Source organism: Calidris pugnax, unplaced genomic scaffold, assembly GCF_001431845.1.
Source record: "Calidris pugnax isolate Ruff unplaced genomic scaffold, ASM143184v1 scaffold41, whole genome shotgun sequence".
Lineage (NCBI taxonomy): Eukaryota > Metazoa > Chordata > Aves > Charadriiformes > Scolopacidae > Calidris > Calidris pugnax.
This window is the reverse complement of record NW_015094509.1, coordinates 5,797,561-5,824,363: the sequence shown is the minus strand read 5'-3', so window position 1 is coordinate 5,824,363 and position 26,803 is coordinate 5,797,561. Positions and strand designations below refer to the sequence as shown.

General features: G+C 41.5%; 1 protein-coding gene across 4 annotated transcripts; it reads right to left on the bottom strand.

Annotated features, from left to right (window-relative positions):
* LOC106902190 (Y+L amino acid transporter 2-like) lies at positions 1-23,421 on the bottom strand. Of its 4 annotated transcripts, XM_014965469.1 has the most exons (11): positions 23,197-23,421; positions 22,136-22,547; positions 14,721-15,238; positions 13,685-13,810; positions 9,295-9,439; positions 8,218-8,341; positions 7,364-7,467; positions 6,557-6,653; positions 4,803-4,952; positions 2,513-2,696; positions 1-1,784 (listed from the first exon to the last, which is right to left on the bottom strand). In XM_014965469.1, the coding sequence occupies exons 3-11, from the start codon at positions 15,220-15,222 to the stop codon at positions 1,693-1,695; spliced, it is 1,524 nt and encodes a 507-aa protein (XP_014820955.1). In that variant the 5' UTR covers positions 15,223-15,238; positions 22,136-22,547; positions 23,197-23,421; the 3' UTR covers positions 1-1,692. The 4 variants fall into 4 exon arrangements, with proteins under 4 accessions (XP_014820955.1, XP_014820954.1, XP_014820956.1 ...); XM_014965468.1 differs by lacking the exon at positions 23,197-23,421 and having other exon boundaries at positions 22,136-22,859; XM_014965470.1 differs by lacking the exon at positions 23,197-23,421 and having other exon boundaries at positions 22,301-22,859.
* Between the last annotated feature and the right edge of the window lie 3,382 nt (positions 23,422-26,803).

Sequence of the window (26,803 nt, the reverse complement as noted above, 5' to 3'; positions counted from 1 at the left end):
TTTACCTTAATTTAGTGCATTTTTATTGTTCATACTTTGTATCGAAAGAAAACCCGGCTGAAAGGGAACTGCCACAGCAGATGGCATTGAAATGCAAATGAAAGGTTTCACGGGATGCCCCATCAGCAAACATTGTGTTGGAGATGCTTGAAATTATCATCTTGCAAATGACCTTACAATGCCAGGAGGGAATGGAGAGAGGTTTAAGGAGCAATGATTGCCTTCTTCCCTGTGCCACTGCTCTTTCGCTGGGGAGACATCAATAAAAGACAATAATGCTAGGAGCCACAGGGACTGGTATACGATTAAATCACCTTAATTGGGGTTAATTGAACGGGAATAATGAAACTCAAATTCCAAACAATGTATGTTATATTCAAATATAATTACAGAAAGGAAGCACGACTTCCTAACAAGGATAACAAATGGGACTTCATCACATCAACAAACCACAGTGGAGCTGGAGCAGCTGTTTTTTGTGGTCTAGGTTGCAAGGCTGATGGCAATTTTTTAATGACAGTTACTGCCCCCTCCGTTTCAGGAGACAGAGAATTAGGACTAGTTGCACGTTGAAAAACTTCTTTGTGTTCAAACCTGATGTGCCTGTGTTGGGCGTTGTGCAACGGGCTCCAACATGGCATTGAAGAGCTGGCAGCCGGTGCTGGAGGCTCTCTGCGTGCTCAGTAGAAGACCTGCAGGTCACCTGGCCCACAGGAACTGGTGAGCCTGAAGGGCTGGGAAGGGTCTCAAGGGATTTTACAAAATCAATGGTTTTTCACTTCTCCTTGTGAATGCCTTAAACAAATTCCACCATGGAAAAAATCAGTATGATTCACGGGGTCCCACTTTTGGTATTTCTAGGCAAGCAATGGACACTATGAGAAGGTGAAGTGTTTTCCCTGAATATGTTCTGGCTGGAAGGGGACACAGTCCCTTGCAGTGCTCCAGCCCTGCAGGTCATTCCGGAAAGCAAAAGTACTTCGTTTACGATGCTTTAATTTGTTTGTTGAAAATACCTCTTCTGCAAAAGGGTAATAAATGTGGGATATTGTAAAAGAAGAATTTCTAACAGAATTTAAATGACCAAAACCTTTTGTTTTCTCCTTTTGGTACAGTATGTATGCCAGGAATTATGCATTAGAATAGTTTACCACTAACACTACATTGACTCAAAGCACATCTACCAGTTTCAATTATATAGTTTTTATTTTTGCTAAGAATTTAGTTACATTTTTAGAAGTACACTGTGGCTTCTACTTCCCAGTTTAGGCTTTGAACCTTGCAAATATCTGCTCTGACTTTTGTTAAATGTATCAATTTATTTCTTAGGATTGTGACTAGACCTAATGCTCTTTATTACAATTTTGCAATTAATGTAATATTTAGCACTTATCTACTAATAAATGTTTGTTCATACAACGCTTTATAGTTTCAAAGTTACGTGATAACTCACTATTAACAATTTAAAAAAAAATTAAAAAAATATTTTTTTAAGATAATTTTTTTTAAAAATTAAAAAATACTGTAAAACAGAAGGGTTTATAAAAGGGCCACAAATTAACAGACATCAAACTGATGCATAGTACAGTGGTTACTGCTTTAGTACAACTGAACATGTGAGGGGAACTTCAGATGACAAAAATTGCTCCAGATGGGAAATATCAAGGCACAACTCTCCATGTCAAGGCGACTCTATTGACTTTTGGCTGCTGTAGGTTCCATTTCTATGTCCAGGTCTGACAGAGCACAGTAGAAGAGCATCTGAACGTATTTTGTTGTTGTAGCTGTAATACATAGCAAAAATGTGTGAGACAAAGTTATATTATATCTTAGACAAATGTATGGATTTTGAGGATTGGAAAGAACTACATAGATATTAGGAGAATCTTAAAACACCTTGATCAGTTGGATTAAGCACGTTATAAATAGGTAAATAGGCAAAAAGGAGCCCAATAATTAAACAGAAAGTCTCATTCAATCGGACTTTCATCAACATTTTAATTGAATCACCAGATTGATAGCTGAGTTCAATCTGAATAAAATTATGAAAGTTTTGCTTTTCAAGACTGCATGAATTTGAGGAGTGAAAACTGCCCTTCAGGCCAATAATTAATCATTTCATAATTTATGAAAAGTCATGGGCTTCTTTGACTGAGATGTTCCACTCCGTGGGAAGAAAGTGAAGCAATGGTGTCCTGGCACTTCTGCCTTCCAGGGCATCCAACTGCATGCATTTAGTATTCACAGTCCTACACAGCTTTTATTTAGTCAACATCTTGAAATGGCTCAACACCACAAATATTAGGAGACCATATATATCCACATACTGGACTGTTTTGTACAGGTATGCAAGGTTTTATTTTCAGGCCCATGCGATGAAGCAAATGATCTTGGGTGTGCTGTAGTAAAACTTCATAAAGAAAAAGGATTCTAGGAAGAATTATTCTTTCTGTCTTCTGACCAAGCATTGGAGATTTTGGTGCATTGGCTAGGGCAAGATGATATTGCTTACCGGAGAGCCACTGTAGACATTTTGGTCGTTTTTCAACAGGCAGATAGACACCCAAATAATATGCAGGAACGCCTGAGAGGGCAATACCAATACCAATAAGGGAATTGATTGTGTCGCTGTAGAGAGGAACTATGACCAGGAAAAGGGAACATAAACAGTATACTATAGGGAAGAAGAGGTTAAGCTGTGGAGACAAAAATAAATAAATAAATAAATAATTCCAACATTTACTAAAAGATGCAGAACGTATTCTGTTTTCAGGCTTTGGAGATTAACATTAGACAAGTCAGTAATAAAATATATCTATCAACTACTGTCTACCGAATCTTTTGACTGCCCACAGTCAGTGCAATTTGCCTGCTTCTATGTGTGCTGCTGAGAGCCTCCTACCTGGTGCATACCTGAATCTCTGACCATTTTGTTCTTTTCAGGCCTGCACAAGCCTAGTTCTTTTCCACATTAGTAAGAGCTCAATCTTAGAAAACACTCCTTTAAAACTGAGCAGCAACGGCTAGTTTTCCCTCAAACTTCAACTGCAAATTTTTAATTGTGAGTTTGATTGGGCACTAACTCAACTGGACTTTCAGTTACTGTGTTGATACTACAGAATTAACAGACTTAGGTACAACCATTTTGCCCGCACACTTAACAAGTATACTACAAATAAGGAAAGTTGCAATAACCTCTTTCCATAAAGAGGCTTTTTTTTTACACAAAGATATTTTATTTTTCACCAAGGTATTTTTCATTAGTAGTAATGAGCCTCCTCAAGAGTCCAGGAGCTGACATTTGAATACTAGCAGAAAATCCTGAGAGTTTACTGGTATAAATGTTTCTTTTTCCCTTATAAAGGTAAAAAATATATGTTGATAAAAACCAACTGCTATGTTTCAGAAAAGAAAAATGTGTATGCGCAGTTGTGACGCTGGCTCTGCTGGCAAATGCTGATAGGAATTAAACAGTCATTATCTATAATCTGACTGTAATCCTTGCTTTAGTAGAGTCAATAGAAAAACTGCCAATAAGGCAAGATTTAATCTTTATCTTCCACATATTTGGGGGGAGAGTTTGGAAATGAAATGTGAACATGCTTCAGGAAAATTTGGTCTGCTCTGGAAGAATGGAAAGTTTTCTAAACAGTAGGTGCTTCGGATATTTTACTCCTTCGTTTGAACCGTGCTTTTTATAATCACGATTTTATGCTCGAATGGGAAAAAATAAAGTGTGGTTAAAAAAATGGTGTGGGAGGTTAGGAAGAGTGAGCGACAAGGAAGAAATATTTACATAGGTTGTTAAGTTGGATTTCTCATAATTTTTACTGCATTACTGCCGAGCTGAAATGCCGGTCACAGAGCCAACAGAGCGCAGGGAGACGGGAGCCAGCACATGGTTTTCTGTGCCTGGGGGAAGCTCTGGGTTTCCGTCCCTGCTTTCTGGACAATCACTGGATTAAAACTAGAAAGTAGTTTTAGGCAGGCTTTGTTTCTGTGCAGTCTCCCTCTCCTAACTGAGAGCCAGACGCGCGTCTGCAATCAGTCATTAAACTTGCATTTTACTGTCTGTGACCACTATGCAGTGAGACAGAACGCTCAGGATACACTTGATTATTTAAAATTTTGATCTTCTGCATGAGCAGAAAATCGAGCATTTTTGGGCTTTGAAGGAACTTTGCTGAATTTGTTATGTCATGTAAGTTTGATCAGGGTGTTGAATTCTCTGGAGTCCCCATCACTAGCTCTACTGAGGTCCACTGTGAGCAATACAAAACGGGGTTCTTCCAGAAGAGGCTAAGAACCCCAGACATTTATTTATTTCTTGTTTATTTTGAAATAAAGATAGTTAAAAGGTAGAAAAAAATTATTCACTGAAAAAATTATTGAACATTGGAACAGGCTGCCCAGAGAAGTGGTGGAATTACCATCCCATGAGGTATTTAAAAGACAGGTAGACATGGTGCTGAGGGACATGGTTTAGTGGTGGTTTTGGCACTGTTTGGTTGATGGTTGAACTCAATGGTCTTTAAGGTCCCTTACAACCTAGACAACTCTATGATTCTCTGAAAAAGAAATGGTAAATATCATTTCAACCACACAGTAAAAGTACCAGAACAGACGTTCTTGTGGAAACTCAAATGGGTTTTGCTCCTTCATTTCTTCTATGTTGACACTATTTCTATGGCTGATACATAGTCTATAACATAACTAGTAATGTTGTGGTTGTTGTATTAAGGATCACATAAGCATGTGCATTAGCTGGCTTTTAGGGCTCGTTTCCTCTCCCGTTTACTTACTTTAATAGGCCGTGGTCTGTGTGGCTGACTATATCTCAAATATATCAGTCCTGCAATAGACAGACCCACAAAGAGCCAGTAGTTGAAGCAGTAGTAATTAATGAGGAGGAAAACATCTTCCACCAGGAGATAAAGCAAAGTCATTAAGCCCTGGAGATAATAAAAACAAAGACTTTTTAATGTGAAAGTAAAGACATGTCTTACAAAATAAAGAGGTAGCAAAGTTATAAAACAGCCTGTTTCCAACGTATTTGCCTGGAGTTAGGAGGTCAATTCTTTACAAGAAAGATGTACTTTAAAGTCTGAGAAATCTGCAAACGTGCTGTGTGAAACAGGCTGGTATCCCTTCCTTAAACACAGCAGTGAGACCACCACATTTATCTGGAGTGGTGCCAGGTTTGCAAAGTGAGGTTTCGGCATCAGCAGGAAACCCTCCTAAGAAAGCTGCTAAGAAGCTTTCTGCAGGCAGCAGCTTCCTCTGCTCTTCTGGTCAGCTTCAGTCAAAAAACAAGCTTTTAATTTGGTTTCACAGTTGGAGGCTCTCACAGTCCACTCGTACATCGAGACCAATAAATTCTGTGGTACGCAGGGATGCCTGCATGGGAAGACCTAAAATGCCAGGAATTTAATGTCTGTTTTAGCAGATGAACAGAAAAAAATTTCCAGTGTGAAAAACATGAATGGTGGTGTATTAAACTCATGTTACTGGTGCAAACAGAATCTGTCAGAGAAGAGTATTCATAATGACATTATAACTTTCAGTAAACTATTTCATGTCAAATTGGACCTGTATGATAATCTGTTCCTAAGCCATATGTAACACAGAACAGTGGAAGACACCAAATAAAATACACATTCAAATAAACAGCAATGTAATGCTTTTTAATGATTCCACCTTCTCTGCTTGTGCATATCCTCCCTTTTATTTTAACCTGTTAGATTTATGGATTATTTATTAAAATAATTTCCACTAATTCTATAGTTTATGGTTCCTCGATTTTGTGTCACAAGATTCGTTTGTACGGTGACAGCAGGAAAAAGTCAATATGGCCATAGGCATCCAATGGTAGGAATTTAATTTTAAGTGCTTTGTCACTCCCTTTATAACTAGAGTCCTAGAAAATCAGCCTGCGGCAGGGTCTGAGAGATGTTCCTGCCACATTCTTCTCCAGTGACACTCTGAAAGATGATGTAAAGACTTAAGAAACTCATGTCTATACTGTTACATATTTAGCCATTCTCTGTTTTCGAAGTAATGCTATTGTATTTCTCACTAATCTTGTTCAGAGAACGTATGAATGTGACTCAAGCCGTTCTCCTTCCACCGAAAAAAACCCCCCACCAGACATAGGTCTGTCTACCCAACAGGGTAGGTTTAGATTGAACATTAGGAAGGAATTTTTCACTGAAAGAGTGGTCGGGCATTGGAACAGGCTGCCCAGGGAAGGGGTGGAGTCACCATCCCTGGCTGTGTTTAAGGGACGTTTAGATGCGGTACTGAGGGATATGGTGTAGGGGAGGACTTTGTAGAGTAGGGGAGATGGTTGGACTCGATGATCCCAAGAGTCTCTTCCAACCTCAATGATTCTATGATTCTATAGTATCACCACCAGTGCCCTCAATGAGTTTTAGAAATTGTGGGCACTTGAGGGAGATGTCCCCAGCGCAGGAGAATCCCAGGGGAAAGCCCAGGCAGAGGCGAGGTGTTAATACTTCCCACATCACACCCCCAGCTGCCCCGACCCGTGGCTTACATTGAAGAGGAGAGCAGGGACCGGGGTGAAGCGCTTTACGTGGATCAGGCTCAGACTGTCAGGGAGGTGTCCTTCCCTGGCTCCAACGTAAAAAAGCCTGGAAAAGAGAACAAGAAAACTCAACCAAGCAGTGTGCCGAGGACAAAGGCAGCATCCTGGGCATGTTTAGTTTGAAGAAGAGGCTGAGGGGAGACCTCATTGCCCTCCTTTCAGGTAGTTATAGAGGGTGTAGAAAGGTGGGGGTTGGCCTCTTCTACCAAGGGAATAATGACAGGAGCAGAGGAAATGGTCTGAAGTTGGGGCAGGGGAGGTTTAGATTAGATATTGGGAAGAATTACTATCTTGAGAGAGTGGTCAGGGGCTTGCACAGCCTGCCCAGGGAGGTGGTGGAGTCACCACCCCTGGTGGTACTGAAGAAATGTGTAGACGTGGCTCTTCAGGGCATGCTCTAGTGCCCGAGACTGTAGGGGTCTTTTGTGTGTGTGTGTTTGGACTCAGTAATCTCAGAGGTCCTGTCCAACCATGACGATTCTGTGATTCTGTGATTAATTCTTTTATTACTCTGTTGCAAATGCTGCTCTCATCTCAACTGAGCAGCACTTGAGTTTATCCATTGGTGCTGATCATGAGAAGACACGTCAGACCATAACAATCCTTCCATCATAAATGTACAACCCGACACAGCAAAAATTAACCGTGTCAGTTTTACGTTTACATTTTCTACTTTGACAATGCATTAGTAAAGAATACAGATTGATAATAAATTATTTATTTTCAATTACTTAAAATAAATCTTATATTTCATACCTAGATGCTGCAATTATTGATGAGTTTAAGCCACTATAACAAGACATGGCCACTGCTATAGGAATTATCCACTTAGCGTAACTAAGGGTTTCACTGCCAAATGTCTGTAACAGAAAAAGAAAATAATAGTGAGGCTGGTAACATTAAGCATATGGACAATCCCGAGAAACTCTCATGAAAACACACCAGCTCAAATATATTGTCATACCCCCTGCTTTCTTATGGCACCCAATGACAACTTGGGAAATTAGAATTTGAAAAAACTGATCAATATCAAAAATAAAAATGGCAGATACATTTTAAAAAGATTTAAAAAATATATTCTAGCCTAGATCAAGTCAATGAGATAATAGAAGACTATGTATTGGCTTCAATGTAATCTGACAAATCCCGACTGTAGCAATCCATGAGATATAGTTGTACTCTCATGTAAAATATTGATAAGGTTTTAAAAAACGCATTTCACTGCGCATTTTTGTGTTGAAAATATTGCTGTGATCCTGCAGCATTAAACATCACACACTGTACAGTAGAATGATAGCAAAACCCCCTGGTTTTTAAACCACTCAGACTTTCTGTAGCTCTGGCCCTGGCAAAAGCATCTTCCACAATGAAGTGCAGTTAGGATTTACAGAGTATATAAGAGGATTTTACAAGAGCAGATTTATTGGATATATTCTTTATATGCACCTTCTAATATACTGGTACTCTTACAGAAAAACAAAGCAGCAACCTTCAGCATGGAAAAAATTCAATTGCTTTGCCAAGAAGTATGCTAACCGGGATTCTTCCGTGATGTCATCCATACTTGGTTGACATCCAGACTTTTGGTTTAAGTTTTATACACAGCTTACCACAGCCACTGCATCACTTGTGAGGAGAGCTGACATGTCCAGCACTATGTAGTATGCTATATTAGTCAGTAAGTAAATAATAGTCACAATAGGCATTGAAATGGCAATAGAAAGAGGTAGATTCCTGCAAGAGGAAAATGGCAAAATTATGTCACATTCTCTAAATAAGGGATATTTAAATAAAAGATTGTTCCAAATTCAAACATTTGTGACTGGATAACTCCATCGCTTTTTGTCATTCATCATTTTGTCATTATGGGGTTACAAAGTAATGTGCAGCCAAGTGTGGAACAATTCCAGAAGCAGCTTAGTCGGCTGCTTGTGGGTCTGTCACAAGTTACAGAGAAAAAAAATGTACATTTATACCTGTAAATTTTTTGTACTGTCTTTTCTATGAAGCAATTTAAGAAAGCACTTAAGCAATGAGATTTAAACCACTTAGGTTTCTTGATGGTAGCATATTTTTTCCTGACTCGTAACCTACGTATGTCCCAAGACAAGGCAGACTCAGTCTGAGTAGGTGAGCCACACCACTCCCATGGGGTGGACATCCCTACAGAGGGGAGGAGATTGTATTTCCAGTGCTACTCTGGACTTCTTTATTTTTTACTTAACCTTTCATCTTCAGTAAAATTAAATTTTTTTTTCCCCATAGACAGTAATGCTGGAGATCACATGATAAAACCGTCTGAAACCTGAAACAGTCTGACTCCACTGGTGGAAAATAAAATCACTGTTCTATCTGACTGAAAAGAAATAGGGAATTTTAGAGAGCTAGATGGACCCATGTTTTTCCCTGCTTTCAGCAGGGATTTGTTTTCCTTCTTTAAAAATTCTGGCCTAAAGCAGAAGGTTTAAAATACATATATGATTTATGAGTGTGACACGATTGATGAGAGACAACAATAATCAGGAAGAGTTTGTATACTTACTGCTTCTCAGGAAAAGAAGAAGGTTTTTGCAGGAAAAAATTACTTTGACTAATTTCCAATCAGAAACAAATACAGAGTGGCTTGTCCTTCCATCACCTGTCTTACCAGGACACTCCAGCAATGCAAAGGGAAAGCACCCGTTTACCTCTGGGGGTTCTGCATTTCCTCGGTGACGTAGTTGAGCGTGTCCCATCCCGAGTAGGAGAAAAGGGCAGAGTAGAGAGCCAGAGCAATCATCCCTGGGCTTGTTGCTGAGCCCTCAAACGGAGCTCTCAGGTTTTCTGTTTCCCCTGTACAAAAGGCAGGTACCAATTGTCTGTTATGTTCCAAGGACTGTAGCATAGAAGGAACACTACACTGAACACTACACTAAAAGTCTCAGCTAAACCAGAAGGAAATAAAAAAACCACTGCATCCAGGTTTCATTACTATTTCTAGAAGTGCACAGCCTATATTTTCACTTGACAAATAGGAAAGTTTCAGTCAGACGTTTGAACAGTTACACTTGTACGGGGAGAGCCAACAGAAGACATCTTCCCATGTTTATTATTTGGCTGTTACTTGTGTAATTCTACCAGAATTCATCTCCTAGAATCGCTGTCTTGCCTACCGAAGCAGGGAGCTGTACTGAAGTTGTGTTATGCCCCATCAGCCAGGCAGAGGCCCTTGAGAAACCAAATTTCAATTCCTGAATCCGTCTCATATTTCTTCCTCTTATCTATGTTTTTTTTTTCCAATAGAAGCATTAGTGGCCACCGGAGGGGGAACTTCTGGAGGCTTGGTTCTCAGTGGGATGCTCTGCCTTGCTAAGATGTTCCCCAAAATTAAGAGAGGAGACTTAAAAAAAATCTTTCCTTTCAAAATTATCCTCTAGTTTAGCTCAATAGGTTGAGACTACAACCTGCAGAATGCTGCAAAATAGGCAAAATGTTAATGAAACTGCATGAGCCTTCACTGCGATTCTGGAAAGGGGAAGAAAGGACTTTCTCAGTTTACAGAAGGAAAGTAAACTATCTCATATAAACAGAAGTGGGTTTAAGTATTAAGGAAGATAGAAACACGCTGACACCTCTACTAGGGAAGAAATTAAGGTCTTTGTTATAAAATTTAAAAATTTCACCCTGTGGTTAAACTAAGGGGTTTATAGATACCACAAAAGCAATAGAGTCTTTGAAGAGCAGTTACTACACCAGGAGATGGTTTGAACTGAGGAAAGTGAAGCTACAAGATGCACACATTCTTTGGGGAAGAATATAGTTGGAAGGAAAAAAAAAAATCCAAAAGGACCAAAAGAAGGCTTTTTTTACTAAAGACAGCTGATATTCAAAATCAGGTACATTCACAGTGTTTCAAAACAACAGGCATATCTGAGCATATCAGAAGGAATACTTCAGGGCTGAAATGTCATAACCATTCCTTTCATTAAAACAGCAGCTGAGTTTGAAAGAGTGCATTGACCTGATTACAGCTTCCTCCAGAGGTCTACATCATTCCTCCTCCCAGTCCTTGCTGTATTTAAGTGTTGTCATGGTTCCAGTTGGGATGGAGTTAACTTTTTATTCCTAGCAGCTGGTATAGTGCTATGTTTCAGATTTGGGATGGGAATAGTGCGATAATGCACTGGTGTTTTTCATTGTTGGGAAGCACTCAAGGCCTGTTGTCCTCTTCACACCACCCCACCAGCGAGTAGAATGCTGGAGAGGCACAAGAAGTTGGGAGGAGACACAGCTGGGAGACCTGACCCCAAATGACCAAAGGGATATTCCATGCTGTATGACGTTGTGCTCAGTATATAAAGCTGGGGGAAGAAGGAGGAAGGGAAGGACATTCAGAGTGATGGTGTTTGTCCATCCCATTACTCGTGATGGAGCCCTGCTTTCCTGGTGATGAAACACCTGCCTGCTGATGGAAGTAGTGAATGAATTCCTTTGCTTGCGTGCATGGCTTTTGCTCTACCTATTAAGCTGTTTTTATCTCAACCCACGAGTTTCTTCTGATTTTCTCTCCCATCTGAACCGGGGGGAGCGAGAAGGCGGCTGCATGGTTCTAGCTGCTGCCTGGGGTTAAACCACCACGAGTGCTCATTTCTGCTTAAACGAAGAGGAGGCGAGACCTTTACCACCACTAAAATCCCTCAGCATTTTGCTTTCCTCACACCAACGCTTCCTCTCTGCCTTTACCCTCCCTGACCCCAGGGAACAATGCAAATGGGGTGGGTGATGTGGAGGCACCAGCAGAGGGAACGTCCCCTGATCCAAACTGTGTTGTGGCAGCTGCACAGCAGTGAGTGGGCTGGGAGTTTTGAAGGTGGCGATTTGAAAGCAGGGGTAAATTTGTGACTGGGGAATGGGAAAAAACTGCCGCAGGGGTGATGTCATGGACTCACACCTTTGTAAAACTGCAGCAGCTTTGTGAGGGGAACTGCTGCTTCTTAAGTCACAGGTGATAGGACAAAAGGAAATGGCCTCTAGTTGCACCGGAGAAGGTTCAGGTTGGATATTTGGAAAAATTTTTGCACAGAAAGGGTTATTAAGCATTGGAATGGGCTCCCCAAGAAAGTGGTTGAGGCACCATCCCTGGAGGTTTTCAAAAGATGGGTTGACATGGTGCTTAGAGACATAGTTTAGTGATGTGGGGGGTTCTTGTGCATGGTTTTCTTCTGTTTGGTTTTTGGTTTTTTTTTTCATCAGAGTTAGGTTGATGGTTGGACTAGATGATCTTAAAGGTCCCTTCCAACCCAGACAATTCTATGATTCTCATAACTGTGGCCCTTAAGCAATGCTTTTCCTCTGCATCTTCACATTCCTGCTCTTAGGACTGGGTTGGTTTGTTCGGGTTTCTTTAGACTGGAATAAATCAGTGACAACTGACATGCACAGATACTGGCTAAACAAAAAAGCTGTCTTAAAGCCTGCAGTCTTTACAGCGTAGCAGCTGATGCACCAGAATGGCAGCCAGGGAAAGGAGAAGGACAGCAAATGCGGAAAAAGCAAGCATGCTCATTAGGTTTTATAAGAGAGTTTCAGCAAGAGAAAAACACAATTCCTAAATTGAAGAGGCAAATCCATCCTTATTTTAACTGAACAAAAATACAATGTCTATTTCATTGGAATTTCATGGGAAAGGACAATGAAAAAACCTCAGTAGCTAAGCTTAGTAAACAGAGCTAGAGTTGGAAGAGACTTTACTGCACCAGAGACCCAAATTAATAAAATCAGATCTATTGTCACATACAAAGATCAGAGGTAGCACTGGAACAAACTAGGCTCCAGCTTTTCAGTGTATTCAGTTTGGTCCAGCTACTGCTGATACAGGGTGGCTCATTTGTCCTGCAATGTCTTATGATACCAAAGTGATTGACAGGACCGCAGTATTACAGCCTTCTCCCTTGTTTCTAGGAGCAAGCACCCCCTCTCACCAAAGGAGGAAAGGAGGAGTTCATCCCTCCCCAACCCTGTCCCCTCGTCCGTGGCTCTCTGGCATTGGCAGGGCAGGGAGAGCAGGGGGTGAGGAGCAATGCAACGGACGTGTCCAGTGATTTCTGCTGTGCTGTCCTGTCACAGGACAAGAAGCAAGGCTAGCCTTTACCAAGCATGGGCCGGAGACACTCAGGCTGACTTTAAACTAGTTAGTGCTAAACTAATGTTAATTCAGCTGCTCTTTGCTATTCAGCCTGAGCAACACAGAACTTGGTGTATGTTGGTTTCCCACACCAAGGGTAGAAGAATAATTAAAACTCCATTGCTTCCAAGCTATAAAATTCCTCTAATCTTCCTATGGCAGGCATTATTTTACAGAATAAATAACGCTTCATATGTAAGTCTTGAGGAGTCTGATCATAGAATCATTCAGGTTAGGATCGAGTCCAACCATCAACCCTACTCTACAAAATTCTCCCCTACACCATATCCCCCAACACCACATCTAAATGTCCCTTAAACACATCTAAAGTCATCTAAATGACTCTTAAACACATTCAGGGACGGTGACTCAACCACCTCCCTGGGCAGCCTATTCCAGGGTCTGACCACTCTTTCTGTGAAGAATTTTTTTCTAATGTCCAGTCTAAACCTACCCTGTTGCAGCTTGAAGCCATTCCCTCTTGTTCTATACTAATTACCTGTGAGAAGAGACCAGCACCAGCCTCTCTACAGTGTCCTTTCAAGTAGTTGTAGAGAGTGATGAGGTCTCCCCTCAGCCTCCTCTTCCTCAAACTAAACAGTCCCAGCTCCTTCAGCCGCTCTTCATAAGACTTATTCTCCAGGCCCTTCACCAGCTCCGTTGCCCTCCTCTGCACTCGCTCCAGCACCTCCAGATCTCCTTGTATTGAGGTGCCCAAAACTGGACACAATACTCCAGCTGTGGCCTCACCAGAGCTGAGTACAGGGGCACAATCACCTCCCTACTTCTGCTGGCCACACTATTTCTGATACAAGCCAGGATGCCATTGGCTTTCTTGGCCACCTGGGCACACAGATTTTGAAACTCATATAGGTTCACTTTTAAGAATTTAATCTAATGAAAAATATTCTTACCTTTACCAATTTTGTAAAGGCCAACAGATATCACCAAGATAAGAGCCATAACTTTTGCATATGTGAAGACATCTTGTACACGGGTTCCCCACTTCACGTTAACACAATTAATAAATGTTAAGGAACCTGTAGAGAAAAAGAATATGCATGAGAGGAACACTGATATTTTATATCACATAAAGCATATTTCAAATACATCCAGATACCACCCCTCTTTCAAGAAATAAAACAGGATCAAATTCCATCTAGATTTATTAAAATGAATGAAATACCGATTTAAAAGTTACACAATAGTTTTTTGGAGGATGCCATTTTCACGACAGTAGGTAAAACAAACACATCAGATTTTGAATTTTAGGACTAAAACCTGTTCCTTTTAAATAATCTTTAAATTTCACTAAAGATGCTGACATGCAGGTGAGATTTCTCTAAATCTAATCTCCCAAGTCTGGAGATTACAGAAGCACTTACAGAGTTCTCTCAAGCCTCAATTTTGACTGAATCTCATAGACATAACAATAAGTGATTCAGCTGCAGAGAGTGGGTGGGATCAATTAGTTCTTCTTTCCTCTTCCTGCCATACTCTTTGCATTCAGTTTTGTTGCAGAAGTTGAACACTGCTGGGCAGGTAAAGTGCTGTGGCGAGCACTGCTGCTCGGCCAGTGGCAGGTCCAGCCACAATACTCATATTATGCAGAGTATTATTACGTCTATATGAATTTTAAGATTTTTGTTCATCTGTTGATTTGCAAGAGAGGGCACGGACCAAATGCAGGCTGCGTATCAGGCCAATGATTGTATCGTTAATCAGCAGCCACAGTTTCCCCCAGCCAAATTGTTGTAATTCTCCTTTCCTCTGTAATAATCCCAGCCCTAATTAAAATACATCACAACAAAAGACTATTGGTTCTTAAGAACATGTTTTAGAGAGGCAATAATTATTTTCACAGAAGGTGAAGGAATAGAAATTCAGGAAAATCTCTCTGCGCGTCTACAATTACAGTTCTTAACTTCTAGAAATCATAACTTTACTTACAAATACAAGCAGCTGCAATCAACCTGACTGCATCGTACGGTGGCTCACAATGAGGAAAAATTGGTTGAACAATATAGTTAGCAAACGTGATTGCTATCACTGCCTGGGTTGTCGGCTCGATAATGAGCAAGGAAGACCACAGTCTGATGAAGGCCACAAAGGCACCAAATGCTTCCAGGATATAGGCGTAACTGCCTCCAGATTTAATGATGGATGTTCCCAATTCAGCGTAACATAAAGCTCCAAACAGCGAAAACATCCCACCAAGTGCCCAGATGACTAGGGAGAGTCCGTAGGAAGCGCTGTACATTAAAACACCTCTGGGTGATACGAATATCCCAGAGCCAATCATGTTCCCTACAATCAAGGAAATTCCATTTAGTAATGTGATTTCTTTTTTCATCTGCATTTTGTCACTTGTGTCTGCCATATTGTCCATTTCGGTGTTTCCATTCTTAGTTTTGGATCTCTTATTGCGGAATATTCTCCAGGGGCCTGGCATCCTCAGCTGTCATTACCTGAAAACAAGAGGACAGAATATCTTTTTTAATACACATGGCATCAGAAAGACAGACAAGAGTATTAACATACATGGCATAAATTCTACAAAGAACAATTATTTTGCCTGCTTTTATCTCGCAGTCCAGGATTTTCTTATCTTTCACTGTTCTGTACATCTTTAATGGATGAATGTGAGGCCACCATCCTTTGTTATAGATCCTGAAGCTTTTACTATTTATCTTGAATTGTAATCCTGCATTATGTTATTGAAGTTTTCTTAGGGAAGAAGGAGACCCTGTACCCCTGGAAATATGTTCTTATACAGCAGGAGTGTCCCACACAGGTGTAGTCCCTAAATTTTGCTTCATTCCCTGGAAGAACTTCACTTCGTTATTATTTCACGGATTTGACAGAGTTGGAAGGGACCTCTAGAGATCATCTAGTCCAATTCCCCTGCTAAGCCCTGCCTATTTGTGCTATTTTGCCTATTTGTTTCATCAGTCTCATCCATCTGAAAATTATCTGCTGAGGAATACGAGAGAGAAAAAGATACTCAAGAACTCCAGCCTCAGGAGGCTAATGTTAATGTGAGGACAAAGAAAAGAGCTTCAGCTGTTGCTAGAGATGAGATTGCTGCTGCAGAGAATAATGCAGCTTGTTTAGTTATTAACCTCACTTGACTTCTGGGAAGAAGCCACTAGCATGCAGAGGGATTGAGTTTTGAACACCCTGTTCCTGGAACGCTTTTGTATAAGGGAGTTCAACAAAACACGACTGTAAAAGCTTCCCACTCCAGTGCTTACAGGACAGGATCCAGCTTGCCAGAAGCTGGGAAAAACGAGGTAACTGCCTGGCTGCGTTGCTAAATCAGCCTTGTGCCCACATCACACCCCTCTGGGGCTGAGGTCCTCAGGGATGGGGAAGGGAGACGTAAGAGCTGGGACTGCAGCGACTGTCTCAGTTCTTTGGCTCTGCTGACTCGTAATGATGCTTACTTAGAACAAATGACTTCTTTTGGGTGCCTGTCTCAGAAGAAATTTATTTCTCCTTCCTTTCCCCCCTCCACACGCAGTCTAAAACACTTCCAAAGAAAACCTCGTCAGAATCCTATGAGCTAAAGCCAAGTTCTCCAAGTAGAACAAGGTTCCTCCACGCGACACTGGTCAAAAACACTTGATCACAATTTTACGTTGATAAAACGGGGGTCAATGGCCAGTTTAAAACAAACAACCTGCCCTACCCAAACTTCCCGAAAGGTTTGCATTCCTTTGTAAAGTGTGCCTGGTGCAGCAGCCCTGAATAACGTATACACGTTCTTTTTCAGCTTTTTTTGGTGCAACTCAGTTTCCTAGTTGATCACATAACTAATGAGGCCTGATGAGGATTAAAGATTAAAAGATGTCAAACTCTTTAAAGATTAAATGCTTTCTCATCCCAATGGAACTTTTTGTAACTGCAGCAGCACTGTGGGAAATCTGGAGTAGTTAAATTTTCATTCTTCCCATAGGTGTTCAAGCGTGACTGCTGAACCCCCCATCCTTTGCTCACCTCCTCTTCACACACGGGTGTCTCCTCTTACTTCTCACTTTATCCCTCTAAGAGCAAAAAACGTCATCATCATCTCTGGAGAGAAATTTGAGGCATCCAATACACCAGTCCTGTATCTTCCTTAAATCTCCTCATAAGCATTCCCAGTTTCCAGTCACAACCTTCTCCCCTGAAACACGAGCTCATACTTCCAGAACCTCCTGGCTCCATCTCTGCCCTCCATGGCTACGTGAAATGTTGGCAGAAACCCCCTCCCATGATTGCAGCTGTCCCAAGAGCCCATCAGGACAGCAGCATGCTAGAAATTTTGGCAAAACTCTCTATTAATACAGAGGGGATTTTAAATCACCTTGTGCTTTTTGTGCCCGATTTTTTTTCTTAATTTTTTTTATTTTTTAAATGTGGGTCATTCAGAGCTCCATCTCTGAGACAAAATGCTCAAATGTCTAAGTGTGTACGGCTCAAAGGGAGTGAGAATTTAAAATGCAGCTGTTCCTGAGGTGGTGTGAATGTGGAGCTGTTGCACCATTACACGAGTAGTGACCAAAACCAACAGCCATCACTTTTCCTGAAATGAAGTCTCACAGATAAATGAGATAAAGCTATTTTCCTGTAAAGAAGGATACACAATGCAATTGGTGGGTTGTCACTAGTACCTTGTGTACATGATATCAAACCTGAACTTTGATGTCTAGTGCGGATGGCCCAGTAGCTAAAGGGAATTTGGGCATTTAAACTGGCAGCGCTACTTGAATCTAGTAGAACTTTTACAACCTGTAGCTTTCGTGAGAGCACAAAGGTAAAGATTAAATTATTTTCTTAAGTAACACAATGTTTTCCACATTCTTTTCTTCTCTCTTCTGTTAACAAAAGTGTATTTCATATCCCTAAAAATGTGTAAACAGCTGTATTGGGAAATATTTCTTTCATAGATAAGTGACTGTAGGCGAAATATTTTTAAAAGAAAAACAATTAGAAGAAGAAACATCTCAAAATTTTGTGCTTTGAGAGATGCCACATTAGCAAAACTTTTAACCAGCCCCGGAATTAAGTCCACAAATAGGTAACAGCCTGAGAATCAAAGGCTAAGTGACTCACTTTGCATAACCAAGATGTGTAACTTCACCGTAGTTGTTACCCTAACTTATATCAGCTGAAAATCTGCAAGAAAGTAGCAATTTGAGAACAAAAATCATTTTAATAGCTCCTGTCCAGCCCTGTCACCTCCTGCCCCCACTCAAGCTGAAAGCAATATTCCCACCAGCTTTGACAGTGCACTGATTATCATTCAGTGGGGTCACAACGTTGAAGTTGTTATTGATTTCTTTACTCAGGACTATGTCTTCCTTAAATAAAGAAGGTTTGACTGAGGCAGGACTCATGGTAGTCCTTAGCAAAGTAGTCATGCTATTAAAAAAATTAGAGGAATAGAGGAAGTAGTATCCTCTACAGATCATCCTGTTTAATAGCAAAAGGAGACTTTTTTTTTTTTTGGTTAAATGTGTAAAGAATATACTGCTGTTATAATCCAGGCAGTGATGAAAACAATTTGATGACATGTTCACCATCCATCGCCACGGTGTAACTCTTCCCCTCATTTATAGCTTGTGCCATTTTGTTCCTGCTGAACCTGGCCCATAGTCCTGCTCTCCTGCCTCACTGTCACTTCATCCTCTCCTCCCTGGGACCAGGACTGACACTTCTGCCTCAGACTGCTCTGCCAAAAAGCTTAAGTTAAGAAGTCTGGATTGTTTGGGCATGGCTCTGTTCTTTGTCACTTGGGCATATCCATAGGTCACATTTTGAAGGGGTGCACATAATCCAAGTGAGAGCCAGTCCTAACTAAGGTCTGGGAGGGCTTACACGCTGGGGACAACCATCAGAGCTGTAACAAGTTGACTTTACAGGGGGGTGGTTGTTTTCAGTTGGAAAATCCTGTATTATAATAGGTAACTAAATCCTTACAGCGAGTCCTCTAGCAAAGAGGAATTCAGACTGGCTTCCTGGGAATGGAAAGATTTAATTTATGCAGTAATTTAAAAAGGGAGGCTCTTTGCATTCTGGCATTCTGCTTTTAGCACGGTTGAGTATTTAAAGGCTAATCCTACTGCAATAATAGAACTTTATGGCATCAAGAATGTAAGTACAGGTATTTTAGGAACTCATGTGCATGAAGAGCAAGGCATAAAAGCTTCCTGATGTGAAGGAACGTCCCTGCTCTCTTGGTCCCCGTGGGCTGTGACATGCAGAAAGAGCTATTGCTCTCTGGAAATCAGAGATTCAGACAGGCATCAACACGCCGGTGTGCCTCAGAAGCTGCAGCTAAATTAAGGCTAAATGAAACAGCTGCAAACACTCGCCTGTGCCTTGTGTCAACAAGTGATCTTGACTGCAGAACTTCAGAACCCAGTTTTCTTGCAGGTCCTGCTCTTCCTTAGGGGCTCCCTCAACAAAATGGAGGAAAGTCTTCCTCTCAGAGAAAAAGCAGAATGCCTTATAGAATCATAGAATCATTGAGGTTGGAAGAGACCCTTGGGATCATCGAGTCCAACCATCTACCCTACTCTACAAAGTCCTCCCCTACACCATGTCCCTCAGTACCGCATCTAAACGGCCCTTAAACACATCCAGGGATGGTGACTCCACCCCCTCCCTGGGCAGCCTGTTCCAATGCCCTATCACTCTTTCAGTGAAGAATTCCTTCCTAATGTTCAATCTAAACCTACCCTGTTGGAGCTTGAAGCCATTCCCTCTCGTTCTATTGTTAATTACCTGTGAGAAGAGACCAGCCCCAACCTCTCTACAGTGTCCTTTCAAGTAGTTGTAGAGAGTGATGAGGTCTCCCCTCAGCCTCCTCTTCCTCATACTGAACAGCCCCAGCTCCTTCAGCCGCTCTTCGTATGATTTGTCTTCTAGGCCCTTCACTAGTTTCGTTGTCCTCCTCTGCACTCGCTCCTTGAGAGCACAGACAGGCCTAATGGCCCTAAGTCCTTTGCAATCTTATGTTTACCTCCCAGCTGTACGCACAAAGAGCAACAGAAAGGAATTCATCAACCAACAACTGAGAAGTTAAGGAAAACAATACCACCATATACAAGTAATTCTCAATAACTAATTTTTTTGGTTGAACGACTGCCAGAAGTCATACAGAAAAGTGAAGGAGGAAGACACATCTTGAAAGTAATTGAAAGCCAAAGTACAAATCAAAGACAGCTCTTCCATAAATTACTGCAAGACTGGTTTGGCAGGGCAGGATTTTCTCAGACGCTTCCCATCCTTCAGGGGTTTACAGCTTCGTGAGTGATTGCCTCCTCCTTGAGGAGGTGATTAACCTTTGCCAAATAATTAAACAAGGCTTGGTCAGGGGTTATGGAAGTGTGACATCTTATGAACTGGTTGTGTAGACCTCCAGAGGGATGGAGCTGCCTCTATTTGTTAGGATATTTTTAAATTCTCAGCTCTTAATTTAAGAAATACTAGTAAAAAAAATCAGAGGATCTCTCTTAGAGACCAAATATTATTCCCTTCTGCAGATTTCCTTGGAATCTGAGGACATTTAGAAAGTCATCTCCTGTCAAAGATGTTGGAACATGCCAGACATCAAATTTACTCCATAAAGTTATTCCAGATAATTTCATGGCCTTTTCTTCAGGTGATTCTTGTCTACTGGCACATAATTTCTCAATAATGAAAGTCTGCTATGCCATCAATGAACATAGGAAAGTCAAACCAGGCAATAAAACTGCTAAATGAATGACATTAAGGATGAAATTTAAAAACAAAGTCTAGCATATTTTAATTATGTTTGTAATAGAAATCATTATACGTGTAGAAAGCCAGTTTAAAAGTCATGAGCAATCTCTTATTTTCTCCGAGTACACTCTGGATTATTTTTTCCTGCATGTAGCAGATTGACCATAAACTAAAAGAAAAAAACCCAACCATATACATTTATATTAATAGCTATTGGAACACGAAATGAGATGAGCCAGCAATTTCCAACATGACCAAAAATATATAGAGCAAACTTCAAAACACTGTTGCTGAGCATGAGCATCAACAGGTCTTAAAGGAAGTTTAAGATTATACTGCTGGACTTTTTCCAGTGTGACAGCAAAACAAGATTATGCAGTATGAAGGAACAGCATAAAATAAAACACTCTTAGCAATAATAATAGTGAAAAAACCAACAACAACAAAATATCCACTTTTAGCTCCTCTGACGAAAACATATCCCACTTACTAGGAAACAAGCAGATCTCCTTTTTGTTTTTCCATTTTATGTTTATAAAAATACTCAGTGAATCGATGCTTCGAATGTGCCAATCACATCACTGTGGTCGGAGGCTGGTTTTCCCATAGGAGGAACTTGCTCCACCCCCAGCACTCCATTCCCACCCCAAAGCAAATCACAGGAGATATTTGAGAGACACGCTACTGTACTCCAAAACTAAGAAAAGTATTAAAAAAAGAATGTAGTGGCTTACCGGGGGTGGGGGAGAGGTGTAGGTAATAGAGTTGCTTCCTTTAGCAGAAAGGCTGCCGTAACTGAAATCTGTAGCTGCTGATCTAAATAAGCACTCATCTGTTTGACCAGGACGGGTAAGTTAACGCTAATATGAATAGTCTCTTCTCTCTCTCTTGGTTTAGCCTTGCCTCCAGCTGCTATTTTTATTGCAGTAGCACGAATACTGAAATCAATGAGAGCTTTTAAGAAAGAAGATCCCAGACTCTCCTGGAATGTAGATTCTCCAAACAACCTCAACTGAGGTCATTAGCAGGCAGAAACTGGCAACTTAACTATCAGCTGCTCTCTATTCCTTATAAAGTTGCGATAGAGATAAAACAAAAGAAAGGTTGGAAAAAAATAAATTCCTTCATCCACATATCACTGAAACCAAGAACAACCCTTCCCAGATGTTAATGTGAAACAAATGCAGTCTAATTCCTTCTTGTTAATTTAGAAAGCCACCATGTGACTTCTTGCTAACACTGTGCACAAAGCCAGTGTTTATTCTCGTGGCATAACTTGCCAAATCAGAAAGGTTTTTAGAGTGGGGAGACTACTAGGAACGGTAATTAACTCAAATTCATAGGTATTATTTAATCTAAAAAACTTAATGTTTTTCTGTTTACTTTTTTGGATACACAATTTTAAAATCTAATCTACTAATTGCTAAATATTTATCAACCCTCTAATTTTTCTTAACCAGAAAATTATATATCTGTGGCTTTTCTAATGACTTATGGCATGATGCATGATCCAAAAAACAGGCTGATCTGGCATTAAGATCTTATTTAAATTAAATAAACTTTAAAAAAAAAAAATCTAAGATAAAAAATAACCAAAGAAATAAATTACTTACCTAATTTACTCAGTTCTGTATTCTGAAACAGTACGTCGTGCTGTTTACGAAGTACTTTTGGAAAGACTGTGTGGTATACAGCACACTATCTACCAAAAGAAGTAAACATCCAGAAAATAAAGTCTTCTGGGCAGAAAAAAAGTTAATGAGTGCAAGAGCACTAACCTGTGATTTTTGTTTTCCGTGAATGACAAGGCCAATAGTAAAGTAAAAAATTGTACTCAGATACCAAAGGGCATCTGGAAAGAGCTGATCCAGCAGCTCAAGAGTCTGAAGTCACAGGACAGAGTTGAGGCACCAGAGTCCAGGTAACAGGACTTCATCAGAACGGGCTACTAATCCACACAGGAAAGTGAAAAAATGGAATTCAAATGCAGATATCCCTCCAATACCTCCAGCCTCAGTAATCCAACTGGAAAACAAGCAGGAGAGTTGCATCATGTTGCACGTTCCATACTGTAGCCCACAGCAACCCAAATGAATAATAAAAACAACCCAAATCTTTCTGTCGTAAGTCAGTCGCCTCCTATTTTATCCTTTTAAAGCAACATCTTGTAAAAACACGCTTTCCGTGATATATTGAGACAGGTCTACAGTTAATGTCTACACAGAAATGGCTGTGCTTTTTTAAAACGCCGTTAAAAGCAAGTATATGGCAAGTATTTTGAATGCACAGCCTCTGAGTTGCTTTATTTTTGTCTACGAAGGACAGTTATTTATCCCAGAGACCTCTCTAAGTCTGCCTGGAAAGATCACAAAATTCCAGCTGCCTGCAAGTCTGTGGTTGGGTACATTATAATATGTTAAGAAACATTTTGGCAACAGAATTGTTTTGCACAGATGTTGTTCTCTGATGGAAGAGCAGAGAGGCTGACTGCCACGTTCCTTAATCAGGGTCTCCATCATCTTAAAATCTTTTCCTTCTGTCAGGGCAGTGTTAACAAGCTATAGCCTAAAAAACAGAACGCATATTTTCAAAAATGCATAATTTGACCTTGAATTTGTCCCGTTTCTGGTTTGGGGCACCAAACTGATTGTGCACTACGCTGAGGGACACTCACCAGACATTTGCCCCTTCTTGGAGCTGGAGAGCACCTTTACGTTGTTCATATATCCCCCTCTTGATACAGCTTTGTTATAATTCTGTAGAGGCTGCATGTTGGAACAGGAAGCAAGATGCTTTCTGCATTAATGCTTCCCCTATTACTATTGGTCTGACCCCGATGCTTACGTACTACTCGACATTTCCCACAAATTTACAGCACAAAACCAGCACAAAAATCCGCATTGAGCAATCATAAAGCATGCAGTGCCCATAAAAACCGTTTCTTCCGTGAACATTTCTTCTGTGAATAAAAAAATCTCATTCCTTTGCAAAGGACAATTACACTTATTTGCATTTTAAGTAAGCAGGATGGATAATGTGAAGAGGTGAATGTGACTTCCTTTATAACATATTTTTCGCATTCGTTTTTACAGTCTTGCAGAATTTGACTGGCACTTGTGCAGTGAGGATGCACCTCTGCCAGCTGACTGCTCATTCGTAGCAATTCTTCTGTGTATTACAGCTTACACAGACGTTTGCTCATGGAACAGCAAAGTGAGGTATGCTTGCCCCAATAAGCCTGTGACATCTTCTGGTTTCTTGCCTACATCTCCGCTGATGCTCAGGAAGGCTTTTCACACTCTGTCTGCACTGGAAACAAGAGTATTTCAATTATTTCCAGAGCCCTCTTCATTCAGACCGTTGCCCAGATGCATCGAACTGTTCAGCTGCAGCTCTGCCAAGTCCTCTGCTGCCTCCTGTCCCTCACTTCTGCCCCTGTGCCTTAGTGCTCAGCCAGCACAGGCTCATCCAGCCCTCGTCTACACCACAGGCACTTACAATTAGCCATGATTGAAATAACACAGCCAAACACCCTCTGCCATTAGCTGCAGGAGTCTGAATGACAAACAAAGGCCACCATTTGTGTCGTCTTGGTAAAATCACAGAATCACAGCATCTTCATGGTTAGAAGGGACCTTGAGATCATTGAGTCCAACCACAAAAAAAAACCACAAAAAAAAATATCAAAAAACCCCCACAAAAAACCCAACCACAAACAGACACAAACCAACATTCTCGGGCACTAGAGCATCCCTGAAGTGCCACGTCTACACATACCTCCAGGGATGGTGACTCCTTACTTCCCCATGAAGCTGATGCAGGACAGAACACGGCACACAGATCGTGTGAAGGAACCTCTACTAACCATGTTAAGTGAAGGTATGGGAAGCAGGACACAAGGATCAGCCACAACTAAGCGACTGGGGATCAGTCATTAGTAAGTGACTGGGTACTAAAATGGCATATTAAGCCTAATGGCAAGAAGTGTAAAAAGACATTTCTATGCATACATTTTAAAAGGCTTTCAATGAGCTGTTGCAACTCAGAGAAAAGCTTTCATTGTCAGCAAGAACGTATCAAAAACCAGAAGTTTCTTGCTTTCACTTGCTGTTACAAACACAACAGTTGCACATCCCCAAAACCAAACCCTGTCCTGATCTGGCCACCTCAGCACTCTGTATCCAAAGAGATCCAGGAATGTGCTCGACCACAAGTCTGGCATTCCTGGAATGGGCAGATCAGGGCATTCGCTATATTTCAAGACCAACCCAACAAGTCTGGTTTGCGAAATGGGACCAAGCAGCAGAAGACCTCAAAGTGGGTCACTGTCTTTCCACTGCAGCAGAGGTCTTAACTATTTCTATAATAAACAACCAGCCCTCCACCACAGCAAAATCCAGAGGAGATGCTGTGCGGCAGGGCTGGAGAAGATGGTGATAGTCAGGGCACTGACCTGTCCCATCCAGTGAATCCAAATGACAGTGTCCTCACACTCACCAAAGGCAGCAACTCAAGTCAAAACCACCTACTAGTGGCTTCCTGACAGAGAAGTTGTGCATGAACTGCATGACCATGCCTGACCGTCCTCACCAACCCTGGGCTTGGTGCCACAGTCAAAAATCAGTGCTGAGTGTTCCAGTTGCACAGAAACTCTGTTCCTCTTTCGTAGCCCTGGAGTTAAACAACAGAAGCGGCATCAGTCTTTGACGTATTGGCTCATACGTCTGCCACCTCCCCACACCCTTCACGCACCCTGTGTGGGTCAGGCACACAGCCTCCACCTCCCTTTCTCCACGCCTACCCCAAAGCTTTTTCCTTACCTCTTCTTCTTTATTCCTCAAGGCCTGAGTGTGGCTGTCCCCCTCCTCCATTTCGCTTTTGAGAAGGCCTGTGCGGGCCTAACATGTTGGAGAGGGCTTGCTTATGGATTCTGCTCCCTCATGGAGGGATGCTCAGGGTTCAAGGAAAGAAGAAGGAGATTCTGCTGAGTGGCCTCAGGGTTTCCTTGGAGGGCTGGACTTCAGCTAGAATAACACTCACGGCCTCACAGATGCACGTGTAATTCAGGACTGGGGGTAGAAATTACTTTCTTTGCAGCTGTGCCACCTCTGGGTGATGGCACATGGAGAGGGGCAGCCCATAGTGATTGAAGCAACACGAGAGCACCATTTCTCTGTAGGCCAGATTTGTCATTATTAAGTGACCCCAAGCTAGGGGTTAGTTAAAAAAGACAATGTCTTACTGACAGGTAAGAGTCAGCAGGGAGGCTTCAGAAAGCAGTAGGACTCTCTCTCCCCTCAGCCAGGTGTCCTACCAGTGGGTCCTCGTGCTTTATGCCCAGCGTCTCCTCTCCACTGTGAAGAGACAGGAAGGTGGGCAACACCCACATTTACCTTGGCAGCACCTTTGGGATCTGTCCCACTTGTTCCCCAGGGCTCCTCCACCCATCTGCATGACCTCTGGGGAACACCAGCTCATGGGGCACCGGTGGAAAAGCTGCAGCAGACACACTGGCAGGCTACAGAACACCCCAGGGGCAACTGAGTTCAAAGGTGGCAGCACTGAGAAGGATCAACAGGACAAATCACAAATTCAGAACGGCCTGCCAGCTTGTACATCATGAGCCCTGCGAGGGCTCAAGTTCTGTTTGCTCTAAGGCAGAAGTTGCTTTCAAAGAGTTGGGAAATAGGAAGAAGGTGCAGACCCCCCCAACATGAGGCATCAGATGCCACCTGGCAAGCCAAGTGCAACCTGGCAGGCCATGGCTTTTTACACATAGCAGGAATGCTTTTACCTTCTTACAGATAATTTAAAATAAGAAATCATAAAGATTTCAACTCATGCAGACCCTACTAGACCAACATACGAGCTTGTAAAAAGGTACCCCTAAAGAAGCCTCTGCTCTAGTTACCAAAACCACATTTCAGGGAGGCTCTTAATACTCAATGAATTTTGGATGCACATCTAAGAAATGCTGTTTTGTTACCTTGCATGACACAAATCTTTCTTTAGGCACTAATAATAATAAAACAAATGTGCCTTAAAATGTGATGTGCAGTGAAACACACAGTTCTGGCACCACTGGCACTTCCACTGGCAAGGCTGGAAACTTTCCTCAGAGACTGTCCCTGCTGGACACCTTCAAGTCTGCTCTACAAAAAGCACAACCATTCATTCCACCACTGTCCTGCTCTCAGCTATCTAGTTTGAATTTTACAGCCTTCAGAGAAAAGCAGGATAAAATGCAAATTCACAGTTTATGCCAAAAAAAACTTAGAAAA